This window comes from Pseudophryne corroboree, chromosome 1, assembly GCF_028390025.1.
Source record: "Pseudophryne corroboree isolate aPseCor3 chromosome 1, aPseCor3.hap2, whole genome shotgun sequence".
NCBI classification, from domain to species: domain Eukaryota; kingdom Metazoa; phylum Chordata; class Amphibia; order Anura; family Myobatrachidae; genus Pseudophryne; species Pseudophryne corroboree.
The window spans coordinates 266,654,552-266,681,740 of NC_086444.1; the positions used below are offsets into that span (position 1 = coordinate 266,654,552).

Here is a 27,189-nt window from a genome sequence, read left to right on the forward strand (position 1 = left end):
AGCTAAGCTCCCCTGTCCACCATTATTGTGTTCATCTGCTGCCAGACACTATGCCTTGTATTGCTACTTTTATTTAGAACATATTTGAAATGTATTTAGTTATTTTTTTTATTACCATTATGTTTAAGTATCCTATGTAAAGTTATTTAAGCACTTTGGTACTCATTCAGAGTTAGGAATAAATCCAGCTAGACAGTGCAATTTTGCACCTTGGAAAATCCAAGCTGTACTACAGCATGATCTGTTCTAAATCACAGTGCACATTATTTGTGTGCTACTGCTACCTGCAGGGTCCCCATGAAAAGTATTTCAGGCCCTGATGCTGTTATTGAAAGCAGGTAAGTGTGTGTGGGGTCTTACCTCCATTTGCTTATATCAGGCCCCTAAGGAGATGCTACGCTGCTACAAAGCACCAACAAAATGCTGGAGGGAGCGTGGCCTCACAATCTTGGGGGAGAGTAACTATGCCTCCTTGGCTGATCTGAGCCCCCAGACAGACTTTGTATCTGTACATACTGTATACTCACTGTATGAGAAAAAATGTTGCATTCATGCTCCTTTCATAGCAACATGGTTTATCCAGATACATATCTTCACCTTTTAGTGGGATTTGCCATGTTAGTTTTAAGAAGATGTAGAAATTCAGACTACAATAGATAATGTACACTAGGGCTGCCATCGGGGGTGGGCGGTACCGTCAGGATTATTGTTCCGGTCCCTGACAGGCAGGGGGCCTGAGTGGCTGCGCCGTGCATGGCTTATATATATATATTATATATATATCTAGCACAGACAGACTCCAATATTCTATGGGACATCTTTACCCAGTGACCCGCTGGGATCCAAGTGTGGAAGTGGCAGGCTTCACGCACATACACCAAGCTTAGGCCCATTCACCATGTATTGTGCGGTCGCATGGCAATAGATGGCCCGAGCACATGTCTCCGGCTAGGCAGTGTGTTCGGCCAATCAATGTGTTGCCCTGGCAGTTGCTAGGATTAGGTTAGTCAGTTATGTTTCTCTGTCTGCTGCGGTACCTTGTGATGGACGCCATTACTATCATGTCCATTGTGTGGTGCTGCATTTGCCCGGCAGTTGCTGGGCAATCTAGGGACCATTTATGTATCCCTGCCGAGCCATGTATCAGGCCACTAAGTGCATACTCCTGTTGGTGGCCAGGCAGTGGTAGGGCCATTTATGGTACTGTCTGTTCTCTGTGAGTATTCCGCACATGGCAATACTTAGAATTAGCCACAGAAGCTTATCATAAGAGAACAGAAGCAGCAAAATCTGAAGCTGTTGACTGCAACACACAGATTTTATTTAAATTGGAGTAAAAAGTACAGGCATAGATTTTTTTTAAATTGGGGATTTTAGGTTTACTGCTTATTAAGCATACACAGACAGAAAAACCTGGCAAGCATATAAAAGAGCAAAGACAACATCAGATGAATAAACTCACCCACACAACTTCTTCCTGAAGAATCTGATTCATAGCCGCTGTTGCAATTACAACGGAAGCCTCCTCGTAAGTTTTCACAAATTCCATTGGAACAGATGTCAGGATCCAGAGCACATTCATTGATGTCTAAAGTTACATGACATTTGTATAGGTTTTATTTTTTAAACACCACAAGTAAACTATATATACATAACTATGTCAAATATATTTTAAAAAAATATCTAAAATCTGAATATCGGTATATGTAGAATATAGCCAACACTTTATTATGACTTATAAGTAAAAAAACACTTAAAAAATGAAAACACAACACACCTGCCTAATGCAGAGTTGAACCTACGCCTATTTGTCGGGCATATCGTCCATGGGTTTGTACTGTGCATGGACTGAAAGTAGTGGCACACAAGTATGGGTGGAGTTGCACATGTTTGAATAGTATGATCTATACTTACACCCAGTGGCAGCTCCAGAGGTGGGGCTGCAGGTCAGTTCAAATTTCAAATAGCTGCCAATAACTGCCATTTCAAACTGACTCCCTGGCAGTTATTGTGGCTTCCCTATTTGAAGTTTGAACTGAGCTGCTACCCCACCTCTGGAGCCGCCCCTGCTTACTCCTGAGTATGACTGGGTGCTGTTGGCTATTCAGACCTGGTCAGGAGGAGTATACAGTACAGTATTTTGATAGTAAGGGGCAGGCACAAGGGCATACTGATGATGATGACTAGGCGCATATGCTACAGACACAGATTCGGGAGCATTCTGAGATGCATATACATCTATGCATATGGGCAAATATACTGTATACACCTGTTCCCTAGAGGTTGCCTTTGGACAATGTGCACCCGACATACTTCCAACTATGCATAGACCACAGTATATCATTAGATCACTATCAAACTAAGTTTATTAACACAAACTGTTTCTAAATCCATGTACACATGGTAAGTATTCATTGTATGTTAATTGTAAATAAAGGACGGAATGGAGAAAGATGTGAGGTCATGCTACCTTTATATAAAACATTTTAAAATTACATTACAGTACCTCTTCCATCAACAGTGATGCCAATTCCTCCGCTGCAGAGCCCATGAAATTCAGCTGCATTAGAAACACAGAGAAATTAGATTCACTTAAAAGTAAGTCTTGCATGAGATAAATTAATTAACCTTACTCATCTTTTTTCTATTCTATCTTTATGTAGAGACCTTAAGACACATTTAATAAACGGGACAGAAAATTCTGCACACTGTACATTCCAAAAACCCAATGTGCAGGACATATGTTTTATATAAACTCACTGGTAAAATCATTGGCTTTCATGTATATTATTTATTTACCTAGGAATTGTTTCATATTACAGTATACCTTTTCCAAATTGCTTGGGACCAGAACTATTTTGGATATCGGATTTTTCCGTATTTTAGAATAACTGCATACCATAATGAGATATCATGGTGATGGGACCTAAGTCTAAGCACTGATTGCATTTATGTTTCATATACATCATATACATACAGCCTGAAGGTAATTTTAGCCAATATTTTTAATAACTTTGTGCATTAACAAAGTGTGTGTACATTCACACAATTCATTTACGTTTCATATACACCTTATACACACAGCCTGAAGGTCATTTAATACAATATTTTTAATAGCTTTGTGTATTAAACAAAGTTTGTGTACATTGAGCCATCAGAAAACAAAGGTTTCACTATCTCACTTTCACTCAAAATTTTTTGTATTTCGGAATATTCCATATTTCGGAATATTTGGATATGGGATACTCAACCTGTATACAGTATGTCACCGGCATCACATTTACAGAAGCATTGGGCCTAATTCAGACCTGATCCCACCAGCAAACTTTTTCTCTAATGGGCAAAACCATGTGCACTGCAGGTGGGGCAGATGTAACATGTTCAGAGAGAGTTAGATTTGGATGGGGTGTGTTCAAACTCAAATCTAAATTGCAGTGTAAAAATAAAGCAGCCAGTATTTACCCTGCACAGAAACAATATAACCCACACAAATCTAACTCTCTCTGCACGTTATATCTGCCCCAGCTGCAGTGCACATGGTTTTGCCCATTAGACAAAGAATTTGCTTTTGCAATCAGGTCTGAATTAGGCCCATTGCCAGAAACAGTGTATGCACAGAAGATGGCAAAGACTCCAGCACAGTGCCAGCATTTTTGCTATCTTCTTCTCATGGGCCAGATGCCATATAATTATTCTCCAAAGGGTCCGTCCCTGTGTACATCTAAATATTTGGACATGATAATAGACTCTTATTACTTAAAAATATACATTGATAAAAATGTATATATTAGCATTGCACTGGTTAGAAAGTACTGTGCTTGTTCTTTTACTGGGTGGATAGAGACGTAGGGTGTTTTTACCAGAGTTACGTGGTGGACACGGTTGGCACGGTTCTCCGAACCCGTAGTCTGGGTTGGCACAGCAGCACTCAGATTTGGTCACAGCTCCCGGAAATGGACGGACACAGAGACCTTTCTTGATAGCGCCATAACAAGTGCTACGCATGTGAGTGTCTAAGGAGGCAGGACAAAAATATCTCTTTAACTCAATGTCAGTGTAGTTATAACAGTTCTAAACATACAACAAAGCAATTACCTGAAGTCATACCTGGAAAAATGTGGAACTAACAATGTGACAATTAACAAAAATTAGACATATTGGGGGTCATTCAGAGTTGATCGTAGCTGTGCTAAATTCAGCACAGCTGCGATCATGTTCCCTGACATGTGGGGGGATGCCCAGCACAGGCCTAGTCCGCCCAGCATGTCAGTGCCAGGTTCCCCCCCCCACACACAAATACAAAAGCACCGCACAGAGGTGATGCCTTTGTATTTGAGGAGTAACTCCTGGCCAGCGCTGCTCCTGCGGCTGGCCGCGAGTTAATTGTTGCTGTCGCTGGCCGCAGCGGCTGCGTGAGATGTCACACAGCCGCTGCGGCCCGCCCCCCCATCGGTCCAGCCACGCCTGCGTTGGCCCAACCGCTCCCCCTAAACGGCGGCTTAACGCAGACGTTCAGCTCACTCCCGCCCAGTGACCGCCTCTATCTCAGAGGCGATTGCTAGGCAACGAAATCTGCCATGCGCCGGCGCACTGTGGCGCCGGTGCATGCGTAGTTCCGAACCGATCGCTGCGCTGCTACAAACTGCAGCGAGCGATCGGGTCAGAATGACCCCCATTGACATGGTTTCTACACCTTGTGTATTATGCATGATTCTATGATAGTAATAAGAGGTCTATTCATGAAGCAGTGATAAGAGTGGAGAAGTGAACCAGTGGAGAAGTTGCCCATGGCAACTTCTCCACTGGTTCACTTCTCCACTCTTCGTGCAATTGTATAGTATGCAAATTATAAATGTTACTTCAATGCTGATTGGTTGAAATGGGCACTGGCTCACTTCTCCACACTTTTTACTGCTTCATGAATTGAACCCTAAGCGTTTACAGAATACACTCATTTCTGTGCCAGTTTTTGTTTTCAATGTAGTATTTAAATATTTCAATATATAAATGTTTACCTTTATATGTTTCAATACATACTGATAGATTTGTATTTTAATATTTTTACTCATTAATAACACAAATAAACCTGTATTCCCCCTGTGGATATACAGATTGTGCCTCAGTTCGAGAAAAACAAACTTTCTGGCTTTGCTAGTCCCCATAGATTGGTATAGGTAAAACCATCGGGCGGGATTTACTAAAGGGAAAATGCCCCCATTTTACCGCATTTTCATATGTACTAACTCCCGACCGCCGTGTTTTCGCCTCATAGGGTATCGCCATCTTTTTATGGCGATACCCTATAGAAGCCTATGGGATTCCTACCGCCGCCCCACGCCGCATCCCGCCGCCGCCCCGCGCCGCTCATGACGACCCCTTCCCTCCCGGCATACCTGAGCTGCTGCTGCCTGCTGGTGCGGCCCCCCTCCTCCTTCTCCCCCGCATCACAGCCTTGTCTCCTTCCGGCTGCAGGGGGGAGGAGGAGGAGCCCGGGGACTCCCTGCACAGTCACGTCACCTCCCGAGTCTGGGAGGTGACGGAGACCCCCGCTGACCCCCGCCGACCCCGGCAGACATCATCGCGGGGGGCCTCCTATACCGCATTGCGATACTAATCGTATATGTTAGTACATATGCGATTAGTATCGCTGCGGTAGGCGGCGAGAGGCGGCGATTGCTTATAGTAAATCCCGCCCGAAGACATTACCCAGCAGCAAGAACATTTGCTATCCACCACTTGTAAAATTGAGTTAACCCAACATTCTCAAAAGGTCTATGGGCTTGGCAGTAAACAATGGTTAGAGAAGTGCTGCAGTAGAAAACAGTGACTTCTCTTTGGTTTACCTCTTGGTAAAGCTGACACTCTAAACACAAGTAATAATCAGGTACAAAGTCTTGCAGATTAAGTTAAATAAAAAAAATAAAACACATTATAGGAGAGAGTTAGTAATGAGCGGTTTTAGGCGTGGTTTTTAAACTTCCGTACATTGTATGTGTTTTTCAGCTACAAACCAAATAATTTGCTAACCAGTGGTTTGGAGGCTGGAAACTAAAATCACCATGTGTGGTTGTTATGAAAGGCCACAATTATATACATCAAACCTCCAGATTTTACACTCTTGTGACTGCTAAACATTGCTGTTAACTGTGCTGTTTTTTTTTTTTTTTATCAAAACAGGCAGTATTGTGACTTCAGATCAACAATAAAAAGCTTGGCACGTCTTCCTTATCTTTCATATACTTGTGAGGAGACACATGCTAGGAGAGGAGAGGATAATTGTGTTGGTTTGCAATAGTTGTGGTATTTCTATTTTCATTTTTGAGAGTTTTCATGCCACTTTTGAGTGTCTTATCCTTTACTACTGTCTTGTAGTAATGTTTGATGTCTTTTATAATTTGAGTCCGCTCCCTTTCATGCACCTGATAAGTGCTCCCAAACTGATTGAGCAGCTTCCACTGTGTGTGATTTTCTGAGAGGTGTTGTATGGGATCAGCATTTGGAAAACATGCTGGTTCCTGTAGTGCTACATGGATATTTCAGGGGTGGCTCCTAGGTAAGAAAGCCCTCAATTTGTATATATATATATTTCTGTGTGGGCCTTTATCACGAGGCCATACATTAGACAATTACATAGCCCTAAGTGGGCATAATCAGAGAAGCCATGAAGGGGCTCTGCAGCTTACCATGTATTTGCAAATATATGCAACAAATTTCTCTGAATTTCTATTACCATATAGTTCTCAAGTATTGTTGTTAGTACTATTTAGTGTTCAGGGTGATACCATGGGGGGAAAAACCACCCTCTCTCTGTTTTCTGCTTTTTGTGACCCCTCCCTTTCATGCACCTGATAAGTGCTGCCAAACTGATTGAGCAGCTTCCACTGTGTGATAATTTGAGTCCAGTCAGTGTGTGCGTGTGAGTTCAGTGTGTCTTTTTTTATTGGTTGGAGCATGTAAAGAGAGGTAGGAGGAAGATAGGGAAGTTTGGCAATAAGTGTGATTAGGAAGTAGGGCAGGAGAGTGGAGAGGAGGCAGTGGATGAGGGAGTGCAGTAGCTTTGTTGGCAAAACAGTCAGGGTATGATATTAGGTTCTCCCATGAGAACTGTGTTCTGATAATTTATATATTTTACACTACTATGACCAAATATGAGGCAGTCAATCAGCAAGGACAACTATAAGAAGGAAGCAACAGTTGCATGATGGCATTAATGAGGCTGTGCCTGCAGGTTGGACATTAAAGCTCACTGTGGCCCACTGTAAAAAAAATATATGCTGACATATACAGGTGCCTGAGGTACATAATGTCACATGTGTGGACTCAATCACAAGATTCTAATAATTTCATCAAGGACATTGATAACTCTAATAATATCACAAGTTGAGATGAGCGGGTTCGGTTCATCGAGATCCGACCCCCCCGAACTTCACATGTTTTACACTGGTCCGAGGCAGCCTCGGATCTTCCCACCTTGCTCGGTCAACTCGAACGAGGCCGAACGTCATCATCCCGCTGTCGGATTCTCGCGAGATTCATATTCCATATAAAGAACCGCGCTTAGCCGCCCTTTTCACTCGTGCATTGTAGATTGAGCGAAGAGGACGTGGCTACGTTCTCTGCCTGCAAAGCTCAATATCTGTGCTCAGTGTGCTGCATTGTGGTGACCACCAGTATATTATACAGTAGTACAGTACAGTAGGCCATTGCTGTATCTTGCAGCTCCGTGTCAGACTCAGTTCTAGTATTCTGATCAGTCCTCAATATCTGCTGCATTGTTGTGTGACCAGTATATACTATATATATATCATATATAGTAGTACAGTGCAGCATTTTGGTGACCACCAGTATAGTAGTACAGTACAGTAGGCCATTGCTGTATCTTGCAGCTCTGTGTCACTTCAAGTATCCATATCTGTGCTGCATTGTTGTGAGCAGTATATAGTAGTACAGTGCAGCATTTTGGTGACCACCAGTATATAGTAGTACAGTAAAGTAGGCCATTGCTGTATCTTGCAGCTCCTTGTCACTTCAAGTATCCATATCTGTGCTGCATTGTTGTGAGCAGTATATAGTAGTACAGTGCAGCATTTTGGTGACCACCAGTCTACATAGTAGTACAGTACAGTACAGTAGGCCATTGCTGTATCTTGCAGCTCCGTGTCACTTCAAGTATCCATATCTGTGCTGCAATGTTTTGAGCAGTATATAGTATTACAGTGCAGCATTTTGGTGACCACCAGTATATATAGTAGTACAGTACAGTAGGCCATTGCTGTATGTTGCAGCTCTGTGCCACTACAAGTATCCATATCTGTGCTGCATTATTGTGAGCAGTATATAGTAGTACAGTGCAGCATTTTGGTGACCACCAGTATATATAGTAGTACAGTACAATAGGCCATTGCTGTATCTTGCAGCTCCGTGTCACTTCAAGTATCCATATCTGTGCTGCATTTTTGTGAGCAGTATATAGTAGTACAGTGCAACATTTTGGTGACCACCAGTATATAGTAGTACAGTACAGTAGGCCATTGCTGTATGTTGCAGCTCCGTGTCACTTTAAGTATCCATATCTGTGCTGCATTGTTGTGAGCAGTATATAGTAGTACAGTGCAGCATTTTGGTGACCACCAGTATATATAGTAGTACAGTACAGTAGGCCATTGCTGTATGTTGCAGCTCCGTGTCACTTCAAGTATCCATATCTGTGCTGCATTGTTGTGAGCAGTATATAGTAGTACAGTGCAGCATTTTGGTGACCACCAGTATATATAGTAGTACAGTACAGTAGGCCATTGCTGTATCTTGCAGCTCCGTGTCACTTCAAGTATCAATATCTGTACTGCATTGTTGTGAGCAGTATATAGTAGTATAGTGCAGCATTTTGGGGACCACCAGTATATAGTAGTACAGTACAGTAGGCCATTGCTGTATCTTGCAGCTCAGTGCCAGACTCAGTTCTATTCTCCGGATCAGTGCTCGATATCTTTGCTGCATTGTGGGGACCAGTATACTACAGTACAATAGTCCAGTGTTGTTCTCGCTGCTCAGTGTCAGTTCTCCATAGTATCATCAGTGATCAGTATAATCAGTTCTCAGTATAATCAGTGCGCTGTTAGACGTGCGCCCATTTTCCGCCATTAGTGCATTGGGATTTAGACAATTGATGAAGTTATTGTGTCCCCGGTACAAAATCCCATCTAGATCCACTTCACTAGGCAGGTGATAGCGAGATTTTACCAATTAATATCAGTGATTTATAATTATTAATTACAGTGATCTTGCCAAATAATTCCAGTAATTTTGTCATTTTCTTCCAGTGATTTGGACCAATAATACCATTGATTAGAATGAATAATTCCTGTGATTTTGTCATTTTCTTCCAGTGATTTAGACCAATAATACCATTGATTAGAACGAATAATTCCTATGATTTTGTCATTTTCTTCCAGTGATTTGGACCAATAATACCATTGATTAGAACGAATAATTCCTGTGATATTGAGGTGTTTGTGTCGCTTAGCTTAGCCATCCAGCGACCACAGTGCACCTCTTTTTCTCTTTTCTTTGCATCATGTGCTGTTTGGGGCCAATTTTTTTAAGTGCCACCCTGTCTGACACTGCAGTGCCACTCCTAGATGGGCCATGTGTTTGTGCCGGCCACTTGGGTTGCTTAGCTTAGTCATCCAGTGACCTCGGTGCAAATTTTAGGACTAAAATTAATATTGTGAGGTGTTCAGAATAGACTGGAAATGAGTGGAAATTATGGTTATTGAGGTTAATAATACTATAGGATCAAAATTACCCCCAAATTCTATGATTTAAGCTCTTTTTGAGGGTTTTTTGAAAAAAAACACCCGAATCCAAAACACACCCGAAACCGACAAAAAATTTTTAAGGGAGGTTTTGCCAAAACGCGTCCGAATCCAAAACACGGCCGCGGAACCGAATCCAAAACCAAAACACTTAACCCAAAAAATTTCCGGTGCACATCTCTAATCACAAGGTGAAATATTAATTAGAGTAATATCATTTGGGGAATTATTTATTACAAAAAGATGAATGGGGAGACTTTTCTGGCCAAAAGTTCTACAGGGACATTGGGGCAGATGTATTAAGTCTGGAGAAGTGATAAAGCAGTGATAAGTGCAAGGTGATAAAGAACCAGCCAATCAGCTCCAATATGTAAATTTACAGTTAGGAGCTGATTGGCTGGTGCGTTTTCACTGCTTTATCACTTCTCCAGGCTTAATACATCTGCCCCATTGTTATTTACTGATTTTCCATATTCCCACACACCAGGAGGGGCCTAATATTACTTATCATTGGGCCTGGAATCCCTAAGTGTGTATGCCACATTAGAGGACCAGGACCAATGCTTATTATCATGGTCCATTATTGAAGGGCAGAGAAGGGAGGTTAGTACTATCTTTTTTTTTTAAACACATACTGACAGACTGACTAACATTTGTGTTGCCTCCGCTGTCACAACCATGTCTTGTTTGTGGCGTTGGCATTTTTTCCCCTGTGGTTTCAGAAACTGACACTTAATATATTGATTTCTACTTTACGTGAAAATAATAATGTTTTGAAAATGGTGAATTTGAAGCAGTTTTCCAGCGGTTTTGGCTTAATTATATTCATCAGATTAAAAGTCACCCACAAATATGCAAAGAACCTTTGTGTATTTAAAGTTTCTATTGTATTGTTTCAAAATTCAAATACACCCAGAGATGCAATTTGTAATAAAGAGTGATAGCGTGCCCCATTATAACTATATGGACAAGATTTCTTTCTTTTCCACGACAACAACTCATTTAAATAATCACATCCTGCAAAACTTAATCACTTCCTTCTCCTTATGCACACCTAATCGCCTTTGGGTGCTTTATCCACACTTTAACAAGGAATGCCACCCTCCCAATAAATGGTACACATCTTTATCCCTATCTCACATGCCATCATCTTGGCTCACGAATTGAAGGCTAGACAAATTTATTACCCGTGTGGGTTAAAGTCCAAAACTCTTGAAACAGGAAAGTCTTGTGTAAGTCCACTTCCAGAGAGATGTTTATGCAAAAAAACAAACAGAAAACAGAGGTTCAGAATGTATCCTGTAGGAACACAAAAGGTTGAAGTGGGGGACAACCCAGGCTCTTTCGTCTAAGCAATATTCAAGGCGTGTGATTTTATCCGTAAGGTTCACCTCAGTGATTCATATGGTGTGTCACTTACGTGTGTGCTTATATAGGACAGATATAGATGAAGCATATAAAGGTATCTTTAGCCTTCTACGATGATTCTTTATCCAACAAGGTTCTTATGTGGGTGTATTTCCCAAAAGGTTTTTATGCAGAAAAAGCATAAATAAGGTACAGATATTCAGTATACTGCTTATGTGAACACAACAGGCAGGGGTCAACCTAAAATCCTTAGGCTAATTATTCAGAGTGTATGCTTCTATCCGTAAGGTTCACCTCAGTGGTTTCATTTGCAATGCCGCTTACATGTGTGCCTACATAGGATAGATGGAAATTAAACATATAAAGGTATCTTTATCCTTCTACCGGTGATATGGGCAAACTTAGGACCATGTGTATTTATACACTCGTAGTTCCAAAAAGAATACTCACATGAGCGCTTACTTCAAATGGCGAGGTACTTCCATATAAAGGTATCTTTCAATATCCTCAGGTGCCGTCCCCCTCCCTGCCATCTGTCCTGGATCCTGTGCCTTTTTGCTCACTGAGATAAACAGCTTGCCAGCACCATGAGTTTCCTGAGTCCTGAGTTCTCTGCCTGGAAGGTAATAGTTAACGAGCTCTACCTGTGATTAATCTTCGGTGTGAGTCTGAATTCAGCAACCTGAAGTTTAGGCCTAAAAGCCAGCATCCTCTGTTTGTTTGCAGAAGTTCAGGCTTCAGTGTTCTCTCGGCCTGCTAGGTAGCGAGGCCTAGCAGGCAAAGAGAATACTGAAGCCTGAACTTCTGCAAACAAACAGAGGATGCTGGCTTTTAGGCCTAAACTTCAGGTTGCTGAATTCAGACTCACACCAAAGATTAATCACAGGTAGAGCTCGTTAACTATTACCTTCCAGGCAGAGAACTCAGAACTCAGGAAACTCATGGTGCTGACAAGCTGTTTATCACAGTGAACAAAAAGGCACAGAATCCAGGACAGATGGCAGGGAGGGAGACGGCACCTGAGGATATTGAAAGATACCTTTATATGGAAGTACCTCGCCATTTGAAGTAAGCACTCATGTGAGCATTCTTTTTGGAACTACGAGTGTATAAATGCACATGGTCCTAAGTTTGCCCATATCACTGGTAGAAGGATAAAGATACCTTTATATGTTTCATTTCCATCTATCCTATGTAAGCACACATGTAAGCGGCATTCCAAATGAACCACTGAGGTGAACCTTATGGATAGAAGCATACACTCTGAATAATTAGCCTAAGGATTTTGGGTTGACCCCTGCCTGTTGTGTTCACATAAGCAGTATACTGAATATCTGTACCTTATTTGTGCTTTTTCTGCATAAAAACCTCTTGGGAAATACACCCACATAAGAACCTTGTTGGATAAAGAATCATCGTAGAAGGCTAAAGATACCTTTTTTATGCTTCATCTATATCTGTCCTATGTAAGCACACACGTAAGTGACACACCATATGAATCACTGAGGTGAACCTTACGGATAAAATCACACGCCTTGGATATTGCTTAGCCGAAAGAGCCTGGGTTGTCCCCCACTTCGACCTTTTGTGTTCCTACAGGATACATTCTGAACCTCTGTTTTCAGTTTGTTTTTTTGCATAAACATCTCTCTGGAAGTGGACTTACACAAGACTTTCCTGTTTCAAGAGTTTTGGACTTTAACCCACACGGGTAATACATTTGTCTACCTTTCATAGCCTGCGCCACCTGAGGTTTTTTCCAAATTTTCTTTGTGGATATGTTCATGGTGTGTTAGGTGACACACCCGGAGAACACCAGGGTTGGCTGCAGTCAGTGTGCGCAGAAACATATCTTACATATCCATTTATCACGAATTGAAGGGCTTACACGTACAACAAGACCCGGAGGTGACTATTCCACTGAGTCTTGAAAGGTATGATGGATCTTTCCTGGCAAACCTTTAGTGGAGGAGCTTTGCAGACGTAGCGAGCAGTGATAGTGGTAGTGAAAGGAGCAGAGAAGAGGAAACTCTGAAAGAAGAGGAGAGAAAATGGGAGGAAAAGGGTACCTGCCGAGGTTTATATGTAGAACTGTAAGAAGGAGCGCAATAATAAAAATCTTTGTTTACAAGTAGAACAACTTTGTATGTTTTCCTAACATTGATAAGGTGCCTGCTATAGATGCATGCTATATATATTTTTTTATAGCTCGTATGGGTACAAGCCAAGGTCCCTAGGTAGAAATTACAAAAGACAATGTTGGCTAAATGGGGCTACGCATATTGTATTAGTGAGAAAGAAATGGGCAGATGTGAGTTTTACAGGAAGAAGTGATATGATTTTCTAAATAAAGGAATATGGGAAGTGAATGAGAGTCATTACTTACATATGACTACAAAGCAATAATGCTGGGAAACAGATTATAACTAGATGGAACTTAAAGTCAACGGCAGAAAGAGTGAATCTCAGTTTTACCCACCTTTTCAGACCACTATCCACTTTCCTGATTGCACTTAGATGTAAAATTTTTGTACAAAAAAAAATGAGACCATTCTTATCATTCAAGTGGAATGCCTCAACAGAACCTTATAACCATCATTATTCATTACTATGCAATAAAATGAAGTGCCTACAGTGGCTAACATGTATACACATTAATTTGGAAAGTTCACAAACTTACCAACACATACACGTCCATCTACCCCAACAGCCAAACCTGGTGGGCAATCGCAGCGGAAAGACCCCTCTGTGTTGATACAATGACCATTCATACAGATGCCCGGAGTAAGACACTCATCAACGTCTACAGAAATAATCAGAAAATAATATATTCAAAACATTAAGAGGCAAGAGAAGTAATGCATGCTTCTAAATAAAATAGTTTTCTTGGCCAAAGCACGGTACGTACCGGTACAATAACGTCCACTGGCAGCCAGAACAAATCCCGGTTTACAGATGCACTTGAAGCTGCCATCCTCATTTATACACATACCATTTAAACACATATTTGTTGTAGCACATTCATCATGATCTGGAAGAACAAAATTACAGCATGTTATTAGGTATTTAAAAAAGCATATTTTTAAAGCAGTATACAGTATATTGATAATCACAGCTCATTTTTAAAAATGCATTGTGTAGAATATTCATACACCCTGATATATTGAACTGGTACAGATATCAAGAAGTGCATTATACCAGTTGGTACATGGGCCCTCATTCCGAGTCATTCGCTCGGTATTTTTCATCGCATCGCAATGAAAATCCGCTTAGTACGCATGCGCAATATTCGCACTGCGACTGCGCCAAGTAATTTAACAATGAAGATAGTATTTTTACTCACGGCTTTTTCATCGCTCCGGCGATCGTAATGTGATTGACAGGAAATGGGTGATCCTGGGCGGAAACACGGCGTTTTATGGGCGTGTGGTTGAAAACGCTACCGTTTCCGGAAAAAACGCATGAGTGGCTGGAGAAACGGGGGAGTGTCTGAGCGAACGCTGGGTGTGTTTGTGACGTCAAACCAGGAACGACAAGCACTGAACTGATCGCACAGGCAGAGTAAGGTTGAAGTTACTCAGAAACTGCAAAGTAGTTTGTAATCGCAATATTGCGATTACATCGGTCGCAATTTTAAGAAGCTAAGATACACTCCCAGTAGGCGTAGGCTTAGCGTGTGTAACTCTGCTAAATTCGCCTTGCGACCGATCAACTCGGAATGAGCGCCATGGTGTTATCAAATAGTTAAAGTCTGGTTCGTGGCTGGCATTAAATAAAAAAATCACAAATCAGTGTACCTCGAGATTCTCCAGGAAAAAAAACAATTACTAGATGTACTGCACCAACAGTATGAAAAATGTTTGAAAATGAATTGTGTAATCACAATAGAAACATAGACCACTTAGATACTGAAATTGGTAAGTGACCTGACTTTAACTTACTTGCTCAGTGCTTATGGTAAAGTACAGTTTATAATAAGACAGTAGGTCCAACAATATTCAAGTTATAAATGTCTTTATGTATTTTCAATAAGTATTCATTAATAGGGCATATACCAGAGAGTGCGGTTCACTTTATAAACTGAACACACCCAAACTTTGGGGATCCAAGTAGAAACAAGTTCTGGCTCAGATCACTTTTGGGATCTGAGTGGACCAAGTCCTGAGTCAGGTCTTCCCTCGAGTTCAAAACTTGGATCTAAAAACAGAATCTCAGGTTTGGGATTGCATGTAAGTCCATCCATTGTGATGTTAGATGTCAATTCACTCAGGAGAGTGTATGGTGAGATGAGCAAAATAGACAGGAAATGATTGGCAATTAATGTTGTTGATGTTAGTAATACTGTAGGAACAAAACTTTTCAGGATTTTAGCTGTTTTTGTTGATTTTTATACATTTTTAAAGAACCCCAGATCTAAAACCAAACACATCAGACCCCTTGAAATAGTGTGAGGTAGCAACTTTTTTAAGCTTGTGACAATTGAAATATTTTAATTGATAATTCTTATGGAGATAAGAAGAAAGAGTCATTTGAATGAACAAGAGAACTATTACTTGATAATTAAAGCATAAAGCCCCCAAAACTACAACTCAAGTCTTGGTTACAGCACCTGGAGAAAAAACATCATATTTTACTTAGCTTCCATACTCCGTGCATACAGTAGATATGTAGTGGTCCCTGGTGTACCTAACAATCCTAACAAAGATGAGTGAATGTCAGGGCCTGTCCACCATCAACTTCCTATGTAGGATAATGGGAAGTTCACAGGGGAAAAAAATTGTTACCACATTACTTGTTTCAAACATACCAAAAAGGAATAGTATGGACTGGAGTGCAGTGTTGGACTGACAGCAGGGACAGCAGCAGATGCCGCAAGCAGAGTATTCAAGGTAAGTAAAAATAATTATATTATTTTACGTCATTAAACCTTGTCTAAACTCATGCTCTAGTTTTGGGTGGTGTTATTGTTTAAAGAAGGAATCCCATTAGTTATTCTGTGTTAAATGTGTCAGCTCTGTACAGCCAAAGTTGAATATCTTTATTGCAAAAGATCATGATAATGAATAATTCATTTATAATGTATATTTACTTTATTTTCCATACTTTGCTAGAAATTATTTAGTTCAAATACCCAATCTTATTCCAATACCATAAAGTTATTGGATGTTATTGTGTACTGTGTATATGTTTTCTTAACTTTTCTCACCAGTTCAGGAATAAATATACAAAACTTCCGACATCCATATTTTCATGATAAAAATTAGCTCTTTGATTATGTTGAATCTCAAATGAGTAATCGCAAATTAACTTGTATGAAGGCATTTCATGGAAGAATGAATTTGATATGATCTATCTACACTGGGGTTTAAAAACAAGCCAAGTCTACAGACAATATCTTATACCACAAAATTATAGAAACAAATTATACAGGATGTATTTAGCTGTCTCAAAAATTATTATGTTAAAAAAAAGTCAAACAAATCAGATTAGTTTATTTCTAAATTAATGGAAAACTAGTTCATTACATTGAACAATCTCTTTAGTGATGACAAAAGTAACTAGATAACTCTGAAAAATTAACCTGATGGTTTACATGCAAATCTGATGGTTGCGGGTCTGCCCATGCGCAGGTGCAGTTCTGCGCATGTGCAGAATAAGTCCTGCATGATCCCTGGCAGCCCCACCTTCCTTAGCTGCAGCATGACTGACATGCTGTGGTGTTTGGGGGTGGAGCAGGGGCAGCACCTGGGACTGTTCTTCAAAACGGGAGGCTGTCACCCCCATTTTGGAGTCATGCCAAACCCAGGGTCTGTGTCAACGAATGCAGACTCTCTGGACCCGAATGACCAATTTCCGATGGCCGAGCAGAGTAAGCTTCAGCTTTGGTAGACAACCTGAGGGCTGTAACCATACTGACCAATGGTTACTGTAGTCGTGGCAAAAAATCACCGGGAAAATGCCAGACGAGCATGCATAGTAGTGTTTAGTCACCTGCGTATACGCTATAGACTCTGGTATAATGCCAGGGTCTATGGTGCCGTGGAAAGAAAGGGGCCCATACGGTTAATCTGCCCCTAATCCAGACACAGGTTATTTTACGATAAACAGTTGCACAGGTTCAATTGATCATGACTTTTGGAAACTACATAATCACTAATAGGCAAATATTCCATATCTGATGTAGAAAATTAAGTTTCTGATAACATTTATTTGACAAATAGAACCGATAGGGGCATTTTACAAATGGTTATATTATTTCCAGACATTAGTACTGTTTACCTGCACAGTTCTTTCCATCAGCAGTCAGCTCAAAGCCGGCATTACAGATACACTGGAAGCTTCCCATGGTGTTTACACATCGGCCATGTTTGCAGAGAATGCCATTTTGAATGCACTCATCAATATCTATGTTATATCAAAAATAGTTTTCACTTTTTAGTAAACTGGTAAACAATATAATAAAATAAATTAATATTGAGATTGTTTTGTACCTGAACATATAGAACTAAATTGCTGTAGAAACATTTACTTACAATGTCATTGTTCTCACAAAAGAGGGACATACAGCAACAATATGATCATACACTAGTGTTCAGAATTTTGGTATGTGTTAGATATCATACAATTTGTAAGCAAACACATGTATGGGAACTATTTACATGAGGATAAGAAGATTTCCCAAATTTGGAGAACCGAGTTTACAACATAGAACTTTACATTTACAAAACACTACAATTACTTAACATTCCCCTCATAAAATGGATTACCAGTACTTCCTACAGTGTCTGTATGAGTAGATACTTGGCAATCATGTCAGTGTGCTATCTTTATATCTCAAGAGCAATAATATTTTTTTCCCTTTATGGTTTCTGGCAAAAATGTAACATTGCTGGATATAAAGCATTTTGTTACTCACTAGGGCCCAGATTTATCAAGCCTTGGAGAGTGACAAATTGCGCAGTGATAAAGTAGTGATAAAGTATCAACTAATTGGCTCCTAACTGTCATTTTTCAAACCCACTCTGTAACATGGCATTTAGGAGCTGGTTGGCTGGTACTGTGCAAGTTCTCAACTTCAGTCCTTAAACACCACCAACAAGTCATGTTTTGCGGATTTCTTTAATCATGCATAGGTGAGTTACTCTATTTTGCTGGGTCAGTAATTATCCCACCTGCTTCCCCATACAGGAATCATCAAAACATGACCATATAGGAAAACTTGAGGGTTGAGCTTGAGAACCACTGCTTCAGGCTGTTATTATAGTCTTTAAAGGCTAAAGAAACTTGTTTTCATAATGAGTGAAATAATGTTACTAATAACATTCACGTTACAATAAACCATACAGGCTTTCTGGACTTCTAGCTGAATGGGAAAGGTACTGAAGCATTATTACTGTACTTACCAATACAAGCTTGTTTGGTGGGAGTTCTCTGGAAGCCAGAATGGCACTTACAGAAATAGGATCCAGGTGTATTTACACAATCACCATTAGTACATGGGCTTGATGTGCACTCATCAACATCTGTTTGCAATAACAAAAAGGTTATTTCACTCTGATTCAAACAATAACTTGGGAACATGCCATTATTGACCACAGAACACTAAGTAAATGTTACATTTACTGATATATTTTGCCATGACATTAAGTTATAAAAGTAATGAAACAGCCCAAAGCAATAATATTTTGTCCATACCTGAAGTATGCTTACCAAATTTTATGTTACTACATGTCCTTTAACTGTAGATTATCTGTTGTTTTGTTCAACAAATTACAGATTCCTGCACTGTTAAATGCTGTTATATGAAGTACACAACAACTTGTTTCATGTGTTATATTGTTGTAAAGGTCTAAGGGGCCTCTTATTAATAATAACTAAACTAATGATTCAACTTGCAAGGATATTTTTCATGAAATTGTCCCTGCTATGTACTAAGAAGGTTATTCAGAGTTGTTAGCAAACCAAAAAATGTAGCAACTGGGCAAACCTTGTTACACTGCAGGTGGGGCAGACGTAACATGTGCAGAGAGATTGCAACACGATGGGCAATTTGCCTCTATTCAACCTCAAATACTATGTTACTATTTAGAGTTAGATCATGCTAATGTGCATGAGTCCACAATCAGGAGGACACTGAACAACAATGGTGTGCATGGCAGGATTGTAAGGAGAAAGTTGCTTCTCTCCAAAAAGAACATTGCTAAATGAAGAACACTTCATTCCAGCATAAAAACTTCATACCATCAGAGAAACATGGTGGTGATGGTATCATGGTCTGGGCCTGTTTTGCTGCATCTGGCCCAGGAATGACTTTTCATCATTGATGGGACAATAAATTCTGAATTATACCAGAATATTCTAAAGGAAACTGTCAGGGCATCTGTCTATGCGCTGCATCTCAAGAGAATGTGGGTTATGCAGCAAGACAATGACCGAAAACACACAAGACCAAAAAATAGCCAAGTCAAAGTCCTGACCTTAATCAAATTAAAATATTGTTGAAGGATCTGAAGCAAGAAGTTCATGGGAGGAAACCCATGAAGCTGTTTTGTATGAAGGAATGCAGTGAAATTCCTTCATGCCGATGTTAAGGACTAATGAACAATTACCAGAAACGTTTATATACAGTTATTGCTGCACAAGGGAGTCATACCAGGTACTGAAAGCAAAGGTTCACATGCTTTTGCCATTCTCAGATATTGGATCATTTTATTCAATAAAAAAAAAATTAGCATGTCTAATATTTATTTATCTCATTTGTTTGATTTGGTTCTCTTTATCTACTTTTAGGACTTGTGTGGAAATCTGAGGTAGTTGTAGGCCATACTGTATTTCAGCAAACTTTCAAGCATCTCTGTAATTTTTTGGAAAAAGAGCCCCGTAGTCCTACTTGTGTTATCTTGGTTATAATAAATGTTTACAAAAAGGATTTTGTATATCTTATTTTAGATTGTTATACGTGATAGTTAATCCTCAGAATGATGAGTACAAATGATTTTATACTAGATTTGCAATCTTAGCAATCTTGTTCCACTATATCTTGTGTGGTTATGACTGTACTTTATAAAGTAAACTTACTACAGGTTGAGTATCCCTTATCCAAAATGCTTGGGACCAGGAGTATTTTGGATATTGGATTATTCCGTATTTTGGAATAATTGCATACCATAATGAGTTATGATGGCGATGGGATCCAAGTCTAAGTACAGAATGCATTTATGTTTCATATACGCCTTATACATACAGCCTGAAGGTCATTTTAGCCAATATTTTTAATAACTTTGTGCATTAAACAAAGTGTGTGTACATTCACACAATTCATTTATGTTTCATATACACCTTATACACACAGCCTGAAGGTCATTTAATACAATATTTTTAATAATTTTGTGTGTTAAACAAAGTTTGTGTACATTGAGCCATCAGAATACAAAGGTTTCACTATTTCACACTCACTAAAAAAAATCCGTATTTCGGATTATTCCGTATTTCGGAATATTTGGATATGGGATACTCAACCTGTACAGTGAAAAAAAGCGCAGTCTGCACTGGCCTCTGCTACTTTCCAAAAACATATACTGCTGTGGAAACTGTGCCAGACACTTTTATAAAAAAACTACAAACATAGAAATATGCTGTATACATACCATTACATTCTGTGTGAGTATCTTGTTTGTATCCCATGTTGCACTCACATCTGTAGCTGTTAAGGTTGGGAATACACCGTCCATTTAGACAAAGATTCGGGTATTGTTTGCAAATGTCGATTGTCTGATTTAATGTTGCTGTTGTACACAAAAATAAAATAATTTTTCATTTAGTGAAGGTTTATACATTTAAAACGCAGGTAAACATTGTCTGAAAATATTCTTTGCGACCAGGGTTCCCTAAGGTGATTAACACACCCCTCCATATAGTATAGGAACCAGGCAGCACTTGACGGATATGGGGAAAACAGTCTTGAGTGTATTAAAAAAGTACAGCATTTTAGTGCAGGCATTGACATTTCTATGCCTGCACTTTATTACTATAATGCTTCAATACACTTGGGACTGTTTTCACCAAATCCAATAAGTGATGCCTGGTGCCTATACTATAGGGAGGGATGTGGTAGTCGCCTTAGGGAACCCTGGTCACTATATTTCTATTGTGGAGGGCACTACAGTAGTTGTTTAATTGTTGAGTGCTTACACTACCATAATTATATATATATATATATATATATATATACACATATGGTGTACATATGGTGTAATCTTGCAAGCTGTAAACATGACATGGCACCCCAGGATATGATGAGATGCTGGAAGTTTACTTCAACGTTTCTGGGCTTCTTGAGCCCTGTCAACGAAAAATAAAATTTCCTGATGATGGGGCTCTGGCAGCCCACAAATGTTGAAGTAAACATGCTGTGTTTTCTGCTTGCAAGACCTTGAGTTTTTTATGCTACTGCACCACATATATAGTAGGTTTACAACCGTACCAATAAAATGGTCCGTAATGAATACATTTTATTTTTCTCCTGTATGTAATTTATTAATTGGAGACAATGTATTTGGTACGTTTGTAAACCTACTGTATATGTGGTGTAGTAGCATAAAAAAATCTAAGGTTGTTACCATGCGGTATCCATTCAATGGACCATATCTTTTTGATATATTTACATTGTTCTTAGTAAAGATATACCCCTGAGGAAGTCTCAGTTAGAGACGAAACGTGTTGATTTAAAAAGCTGAGAGACACACCTTTGTGACCCCATACTCTCCAACACAGGGAATTTGGAAATATATGCCATCTTTACTCTTGTGTGGACTCTTACAGCACTATAGACCACTGTGTAAACCAATTAAAATTTGTGTGGTTGACTTGTGATAAGGCTGTTTTTAATAAAAACGTAATATTTTTCTTTTAAATTCTTGGTTTTAGGGCTGGTGTTCTTGGTTCATTTGATTTAGAGGGTGCACCTATATAGTCCTTAAAAAAATGACAGACAAGCATGTATAGCACATTTACAAAGATACAGTATTCAAATCATTAGATCACATATAAAAGAATAGTATTTAGGTTCCAGAAAACTTACAGTAAGTCTGGAGATCTACAGTAAACCACAGTTAGATTTGTATCACAGGCCGGGATGTAATGAAGTCTGAGTTCGGCAGCCGTGTGGGGCAATCATGTACTAGGCATGGTTTAGCCTTGTACATGATTGCCCTTTAACAAAAATGTTGTAGTTCAACCGGCATCCCGCACGGACACCAAACTCTTGCTTCAATTCACCCCGGCCATAGAATCTACATTACTGAAGTCATATTGGCAACATTGTGGGGTATACTCAATTGAAGTCGAAAACTGCCGTCTGTCGAAAAGACGGCAGTTTTTGACTTTTTAAGGTCGAATCCTGATTCGACCTATTCAATATATCCCTAAATTTTTCGACAAGTCGATGAATTCGACTTGTCAAAAAGCACGTGGATCGGCGGAATAGCTGCCGATCCACGTGCTTGTGGCGAAAATGTCTCGCTTGCTGGAGCCAGGTGGACGCTGCTAGGAGCGGCGGCTGCGGGACAGGAGCGCGGCGGCGGGCTGCAGAGCAATACCTCTGATGGGTGCTCCTGGCCGCCGCTGACAGGTTCCCCGGCCGCCGCTGACAGCGTCCCGCCGCATGACAGGTCCCCTGGCCGCTGCAGTTACCTCTCCCTGGACGCCGCTGACAGGTAGAGGCGGGGGGGAGAGAGATGGGGGAGAGCCACGGGCAAACAGGCTCTCCCCCATCTCTCCCCCCCACACCCTCCCCGGCTATCCATCCAGAGATAAAAATGTAATCCCTACAGGTCTATCAGCACAGTGTTGAGAGTCTGAAGCAGAGATGTAAAACAGTGATCAGCTGTTCTGGAAAGCTCAACCTCTCGGCAGGATGTAATGGAGTCCGAGATTGCCGGAGGTGCAATCACTTACAAGGCATGATTTTGCCTTGTAAGTAAGGGTTTGTCCCTTTAAAAAAAAAGGCTGAGATCGTCCGGCATCCCGCACCTCTGGCGATCTCGGACTCCATTACATCCTGACGCATGTGTTATTCTTTGGAACATTGTTAGTATTCTTAGTTAGGAGGGGACTAGTGGTACTGAGCACACTATAAAATAAACAATTTTGTTTCAGATGTAAAAGTAAATGTGTATGAATAATTTCTAGTTATTGTAAAAGGATCAATTGCTGGAAACAATCTGATAAAAGTAAAAATCCAGTGAAACTTATGGAAATGCTTGTCCATTAGATAATACAGTACAGTATGTCTTGTTTTTAAGTTATTAATAATACATTGTTTATTTTATATTGATCAATAAAATGTTATATATTTTACTACTGTTAGCAAGTCGGTCTCTATTTTTTTACATAGCACACATACAGGGTAATTACTAATAGTAGTTTTCGCCATAAAAAACCCCCATAAACAATTGTTTTATCTCAAGCCAGTTATAAACATAGGTGATAATGCATAAACTGAATAAAATATTTTTTTTTTGCCTTTAGATTATGCAAATCTTAAGAAACCACTTGACTGCTTTGAGCAAAAGTAAAAGTAAAGGCACCTACTGAATGGACATTAGGACCTTCTGATAACATCTTGCATGACCACAAATAACAAACATTTGCCTGATGGCTGCACACTCAGCTAAGGCTCAATGTTCACTACATTTTGGCTGGAGCTCATGTCTATGTACATATATAAATAGGGTTAAATATTTTTAAGAAAAACATCAAAATTCTTGATCAGTATGCAGCTAATGCAAAGCGTAGGAATGTCAATATCTACACCAGACCCAATATTAAACATAAAAACTACAGAATGCAAGCAAAAAGAGATTGGGGGATCTGAGTGCAAAATAGGAAATGTCTTTGAAATATAGGGACACTAAGAATAATGCTCATAAAGTGATTATGGATAATCCATTTCAATGTTGGTTTATAAATGATGGCATATAATTAGGCATACTAGTAATCTGAATGCTCATAAGCATACACTCCAACATTTTGCACAGAAAAATCGGTACAAATTAGGAAAGGTGGCATGGCCACGGGTGCGCCCAGAGCCGGCCCCTAAGCATAGGCAAACTAGGCAAATGCCTAGGGGCACCAGCAGCTTCTGCTGATTAAAATGATATGCGGCATGCCTATATTCTGTGTGTAGCATTTTGTATGCAGATACAGCCACAGTGCACACAGAATATAGGCATGCTGAACATCATTTTAAACAGCAGAAGCTGCTTGTGTATCCTAGGCACATAGCAATGCAAATAAGATGCATTTGGCATCCAGAGATAAAAATGTAATCCCTACAGGTCTATCAGCACAGTGTTGAGAGTCTGAAGCAGAGATGTAAAACAGTGATCAGCTGTTCTGGAAAGCTCAACCTCTCGGCAGGATGTAATGGAGTCCAAGATTGCCGGAGGTGCAATCACTTACAAGGCATGATTTTGCCTTGTAAGTAAGGGTTTGTCCCTTTAAAAAAAAAGGCTGAGATCGTCCGGCATCCCGCACCTCTGGCGATCTCGGACTCCATTACATCCTGACGCATGTGTTATTCTTTGGAACATTTTTAGTATTCTTAGTTAGGAGGGGACTAGTGGTACTGAGCACACTATAAAATAAACAATTTTGTTTCAGATGTAAAAGTAAATGTGTATGAATAATTTCTAGTTATTGTAAAAGGATCAATTGCTGGAAACAATCTGATAAAAGTAAAAATCCAGTGAAACTTATGGAAATGCTTGTCCATTAGATAATACAGTACAGTATGTCTTGTTTTTAAGTTATTAATAATACATTGTTAATACCGCTTTCACATCGCTAATGCCGGATCCCACCCGGTAAAAGAAACGTGTCCTTACCGGGTGGGATCCGGCATTTGCTCCCGTCTGCAGGCTTTCCGACCCAGCAATATACCGGGTCGGTTGCCATAGCAGCGGGAGGGCGCAGCAGCAGCAGGGGCGGGGGTGGAAGCGGCGCTGGGAGATGAGCTCATCTCCTGCGCCGCCTCTCCCTATGCTGTGAATGGGAACCGTGTCGCATCGACACGGCTCCCATTCACACCGCACCTGACCCGGTAATCAACCCGGGTATAATCCTTCTTTTATACCGGGTTGAATTACCGGGTCAGGCGACCCGCTAATTCACAGAAAGTGCTTTCACATCGCACACTGACCCGTGTCGACACGGCAATTTGCCGTGTCGATACCGGGTTATTTGTGCGATGTGAAAGGGGTATTATTTTATATTGATCAATAAAATGTTATATATTTTACTACTGTTAGCAAGTCGGTCTCTATTTTTTTACATAGCACACATACAGGGTAATTACTAATAGTAGTTTTCGCCATAAAAAACCCCCATAAACAATTGTTTTATCTCAAGCCAGTTATAAACATAGGTGATAATGCATAAACTGAATAAAATATTTTTTTTTTGCCTTTAGATTATGCAAATCTTAAGAAACCACTTGACTGCTTTGAGCAAAAGTAAAAGTAAAGGCACCTACTGAATGGATATTAGGACCTTCTGATAACATCTTGCATGACCACAAATAACAAACATTTGCCTGATGGCTGCACACTCAGCTAAGGCTCAATGTTCACTACATTTTGGCTGGAGCTCATGTCTATGTACATATATAAATAGGGTTAAATATTTTTAAGAAAAACATCAAAATTCTTGATCAGTATGCAGCTAATGCAAAGCGTAGGAATGTCAATATCTACACCAGACCCAATATTAAACATAAAAACTACAGAATGCAAGCAAAAAGAGATTGGGGGATCTGAGTGCAAAATAGGAAATGTCTTTGAAATATAGGGACACTAAGAATAATGCTCATAAAGTGATTATGGATAATCCATTTCAATGTTGGTTTATAAATGATGGCATATAATTAGGCATACTAGTAATCTGAATGCTCATAAGCATACACTCCAACATTTTGCACAGAAAAATCGGTACAAATTAGGAAAGGTGGCATGGCCACGGGTGCGCCCAGAGCCGGCCCTAGGCATAGGCAAACTAGGCAAATGCCTAGGGGCACCAGCAGCTTCTGCTGATTAAAATGATATGCGGCATGCCTATATTCTGTGTGTAGCATTTTGTATGCAGATACAGCCACAGTGCACACAGAATATAGGCATGCTGAACATTATTTTAAACAGCAGAAGCTGCTTGTGTATCCTAGGCACATAGCAATGCAAATAAGATGCATTTGCATCAAAAAAAGGCGCTCGACGTTGGCAGGGCTGCCAACTGACCCATGCCAGGCATCTCCTGCTGCATGGTGTATTGAGGCAAGATTTATGAGGATACATCTGTATCCAAGCAGAGGCAGAGGTCACAGTGTAAAGAGCCGTGTGAGTGCTGTGTGTGAGTGGGTTGGTTGTGCAATAGTATTTGGCATATGTGTAAGGGGCATTATGCGTGTCATGTGTATAAATGCATTAATAATGTGCAGCATATGTGTAAGGGGTACTATGTGTGTCATGTGTATAAGGGCATTAATAATGTGCGGCATATGTGTAAGGGGCACTATGTGTGTCATTATGTGTATAAGGGCATCAATGATGTGCAGTATATGTGTAAGGGACATTATGTGTGTCATTATGTGTATAAGGGCACTAATAATTGTGGCATATGTGTAAGGGACATTATGTGTAAAAGGGCATTAATAAAGGTTGGCATAATGTGTAAGGTGCATTATGTTTATAAGGATATTAATAATGTGTGTCATATGTGTAAGGGGCATTACTGTGTGGTATTATGTGTATAAAGGCATACTAATGTGTGGCATTATGTGTATAAGGTTCTCTACTGTGTGGTGTTACATATAGAAAGGGCACTACTGTGTGGTCTAATGTGAATAAAGAGCAATATGGTGTGGTGTAATGTAAATAAGGAGCAATTCAGTGTGATAATAAAGTTGCAGTATTCTGTAGCGTAATTTCAATTGGGGGTACTATTGCGTGGCCAT

General features: G+C 40.0%; 1 protein-coding gene across 1 annotated transcript in view; it reads right to left on the minus strand.

Moving 5' to 3' along the window:
• FBN2 (fibrillin 2) overlaps positions 1-27,189 on the minus strand; it is a 384,738-nt gene that overhangs the window by 167,800 nt on the left and 189,749 nt on the right. The window contains exons 11-18 of the mRNA XM_063964252.1: positions 20,831-20,968; positions 18,587-18,706; positions 17,463-17,588; positions 14,092-14,214; positions 13,864-13,986; positions 3,861-4,013; positions 2,507-2,560; positions 1,463-1,588 (exon numbers count right to left, since the gene is read on the minus strand). Of these exons, the coding sequence (XP_063820322.1) occupies positions 1,463-1,588; positions 2,507-2,560; positions 3,861-4,013; positions 13,864-13,986; positions 14,092-14,214; positions 17,463-17,588; positions 18,587-18,706; positions 20,831-20,968 (963 nt within the window). The remainder of the gene's footprint in view (positions 1-1,462; positions 1,589-2,506; positions 2,561-3,860; positions 4,014-13,863; positions 13,987-14,091; positions 14,215-17,462; positions 17,589-18,586; positions 18,707-20,830; positions 20,969-27,189) is intronic.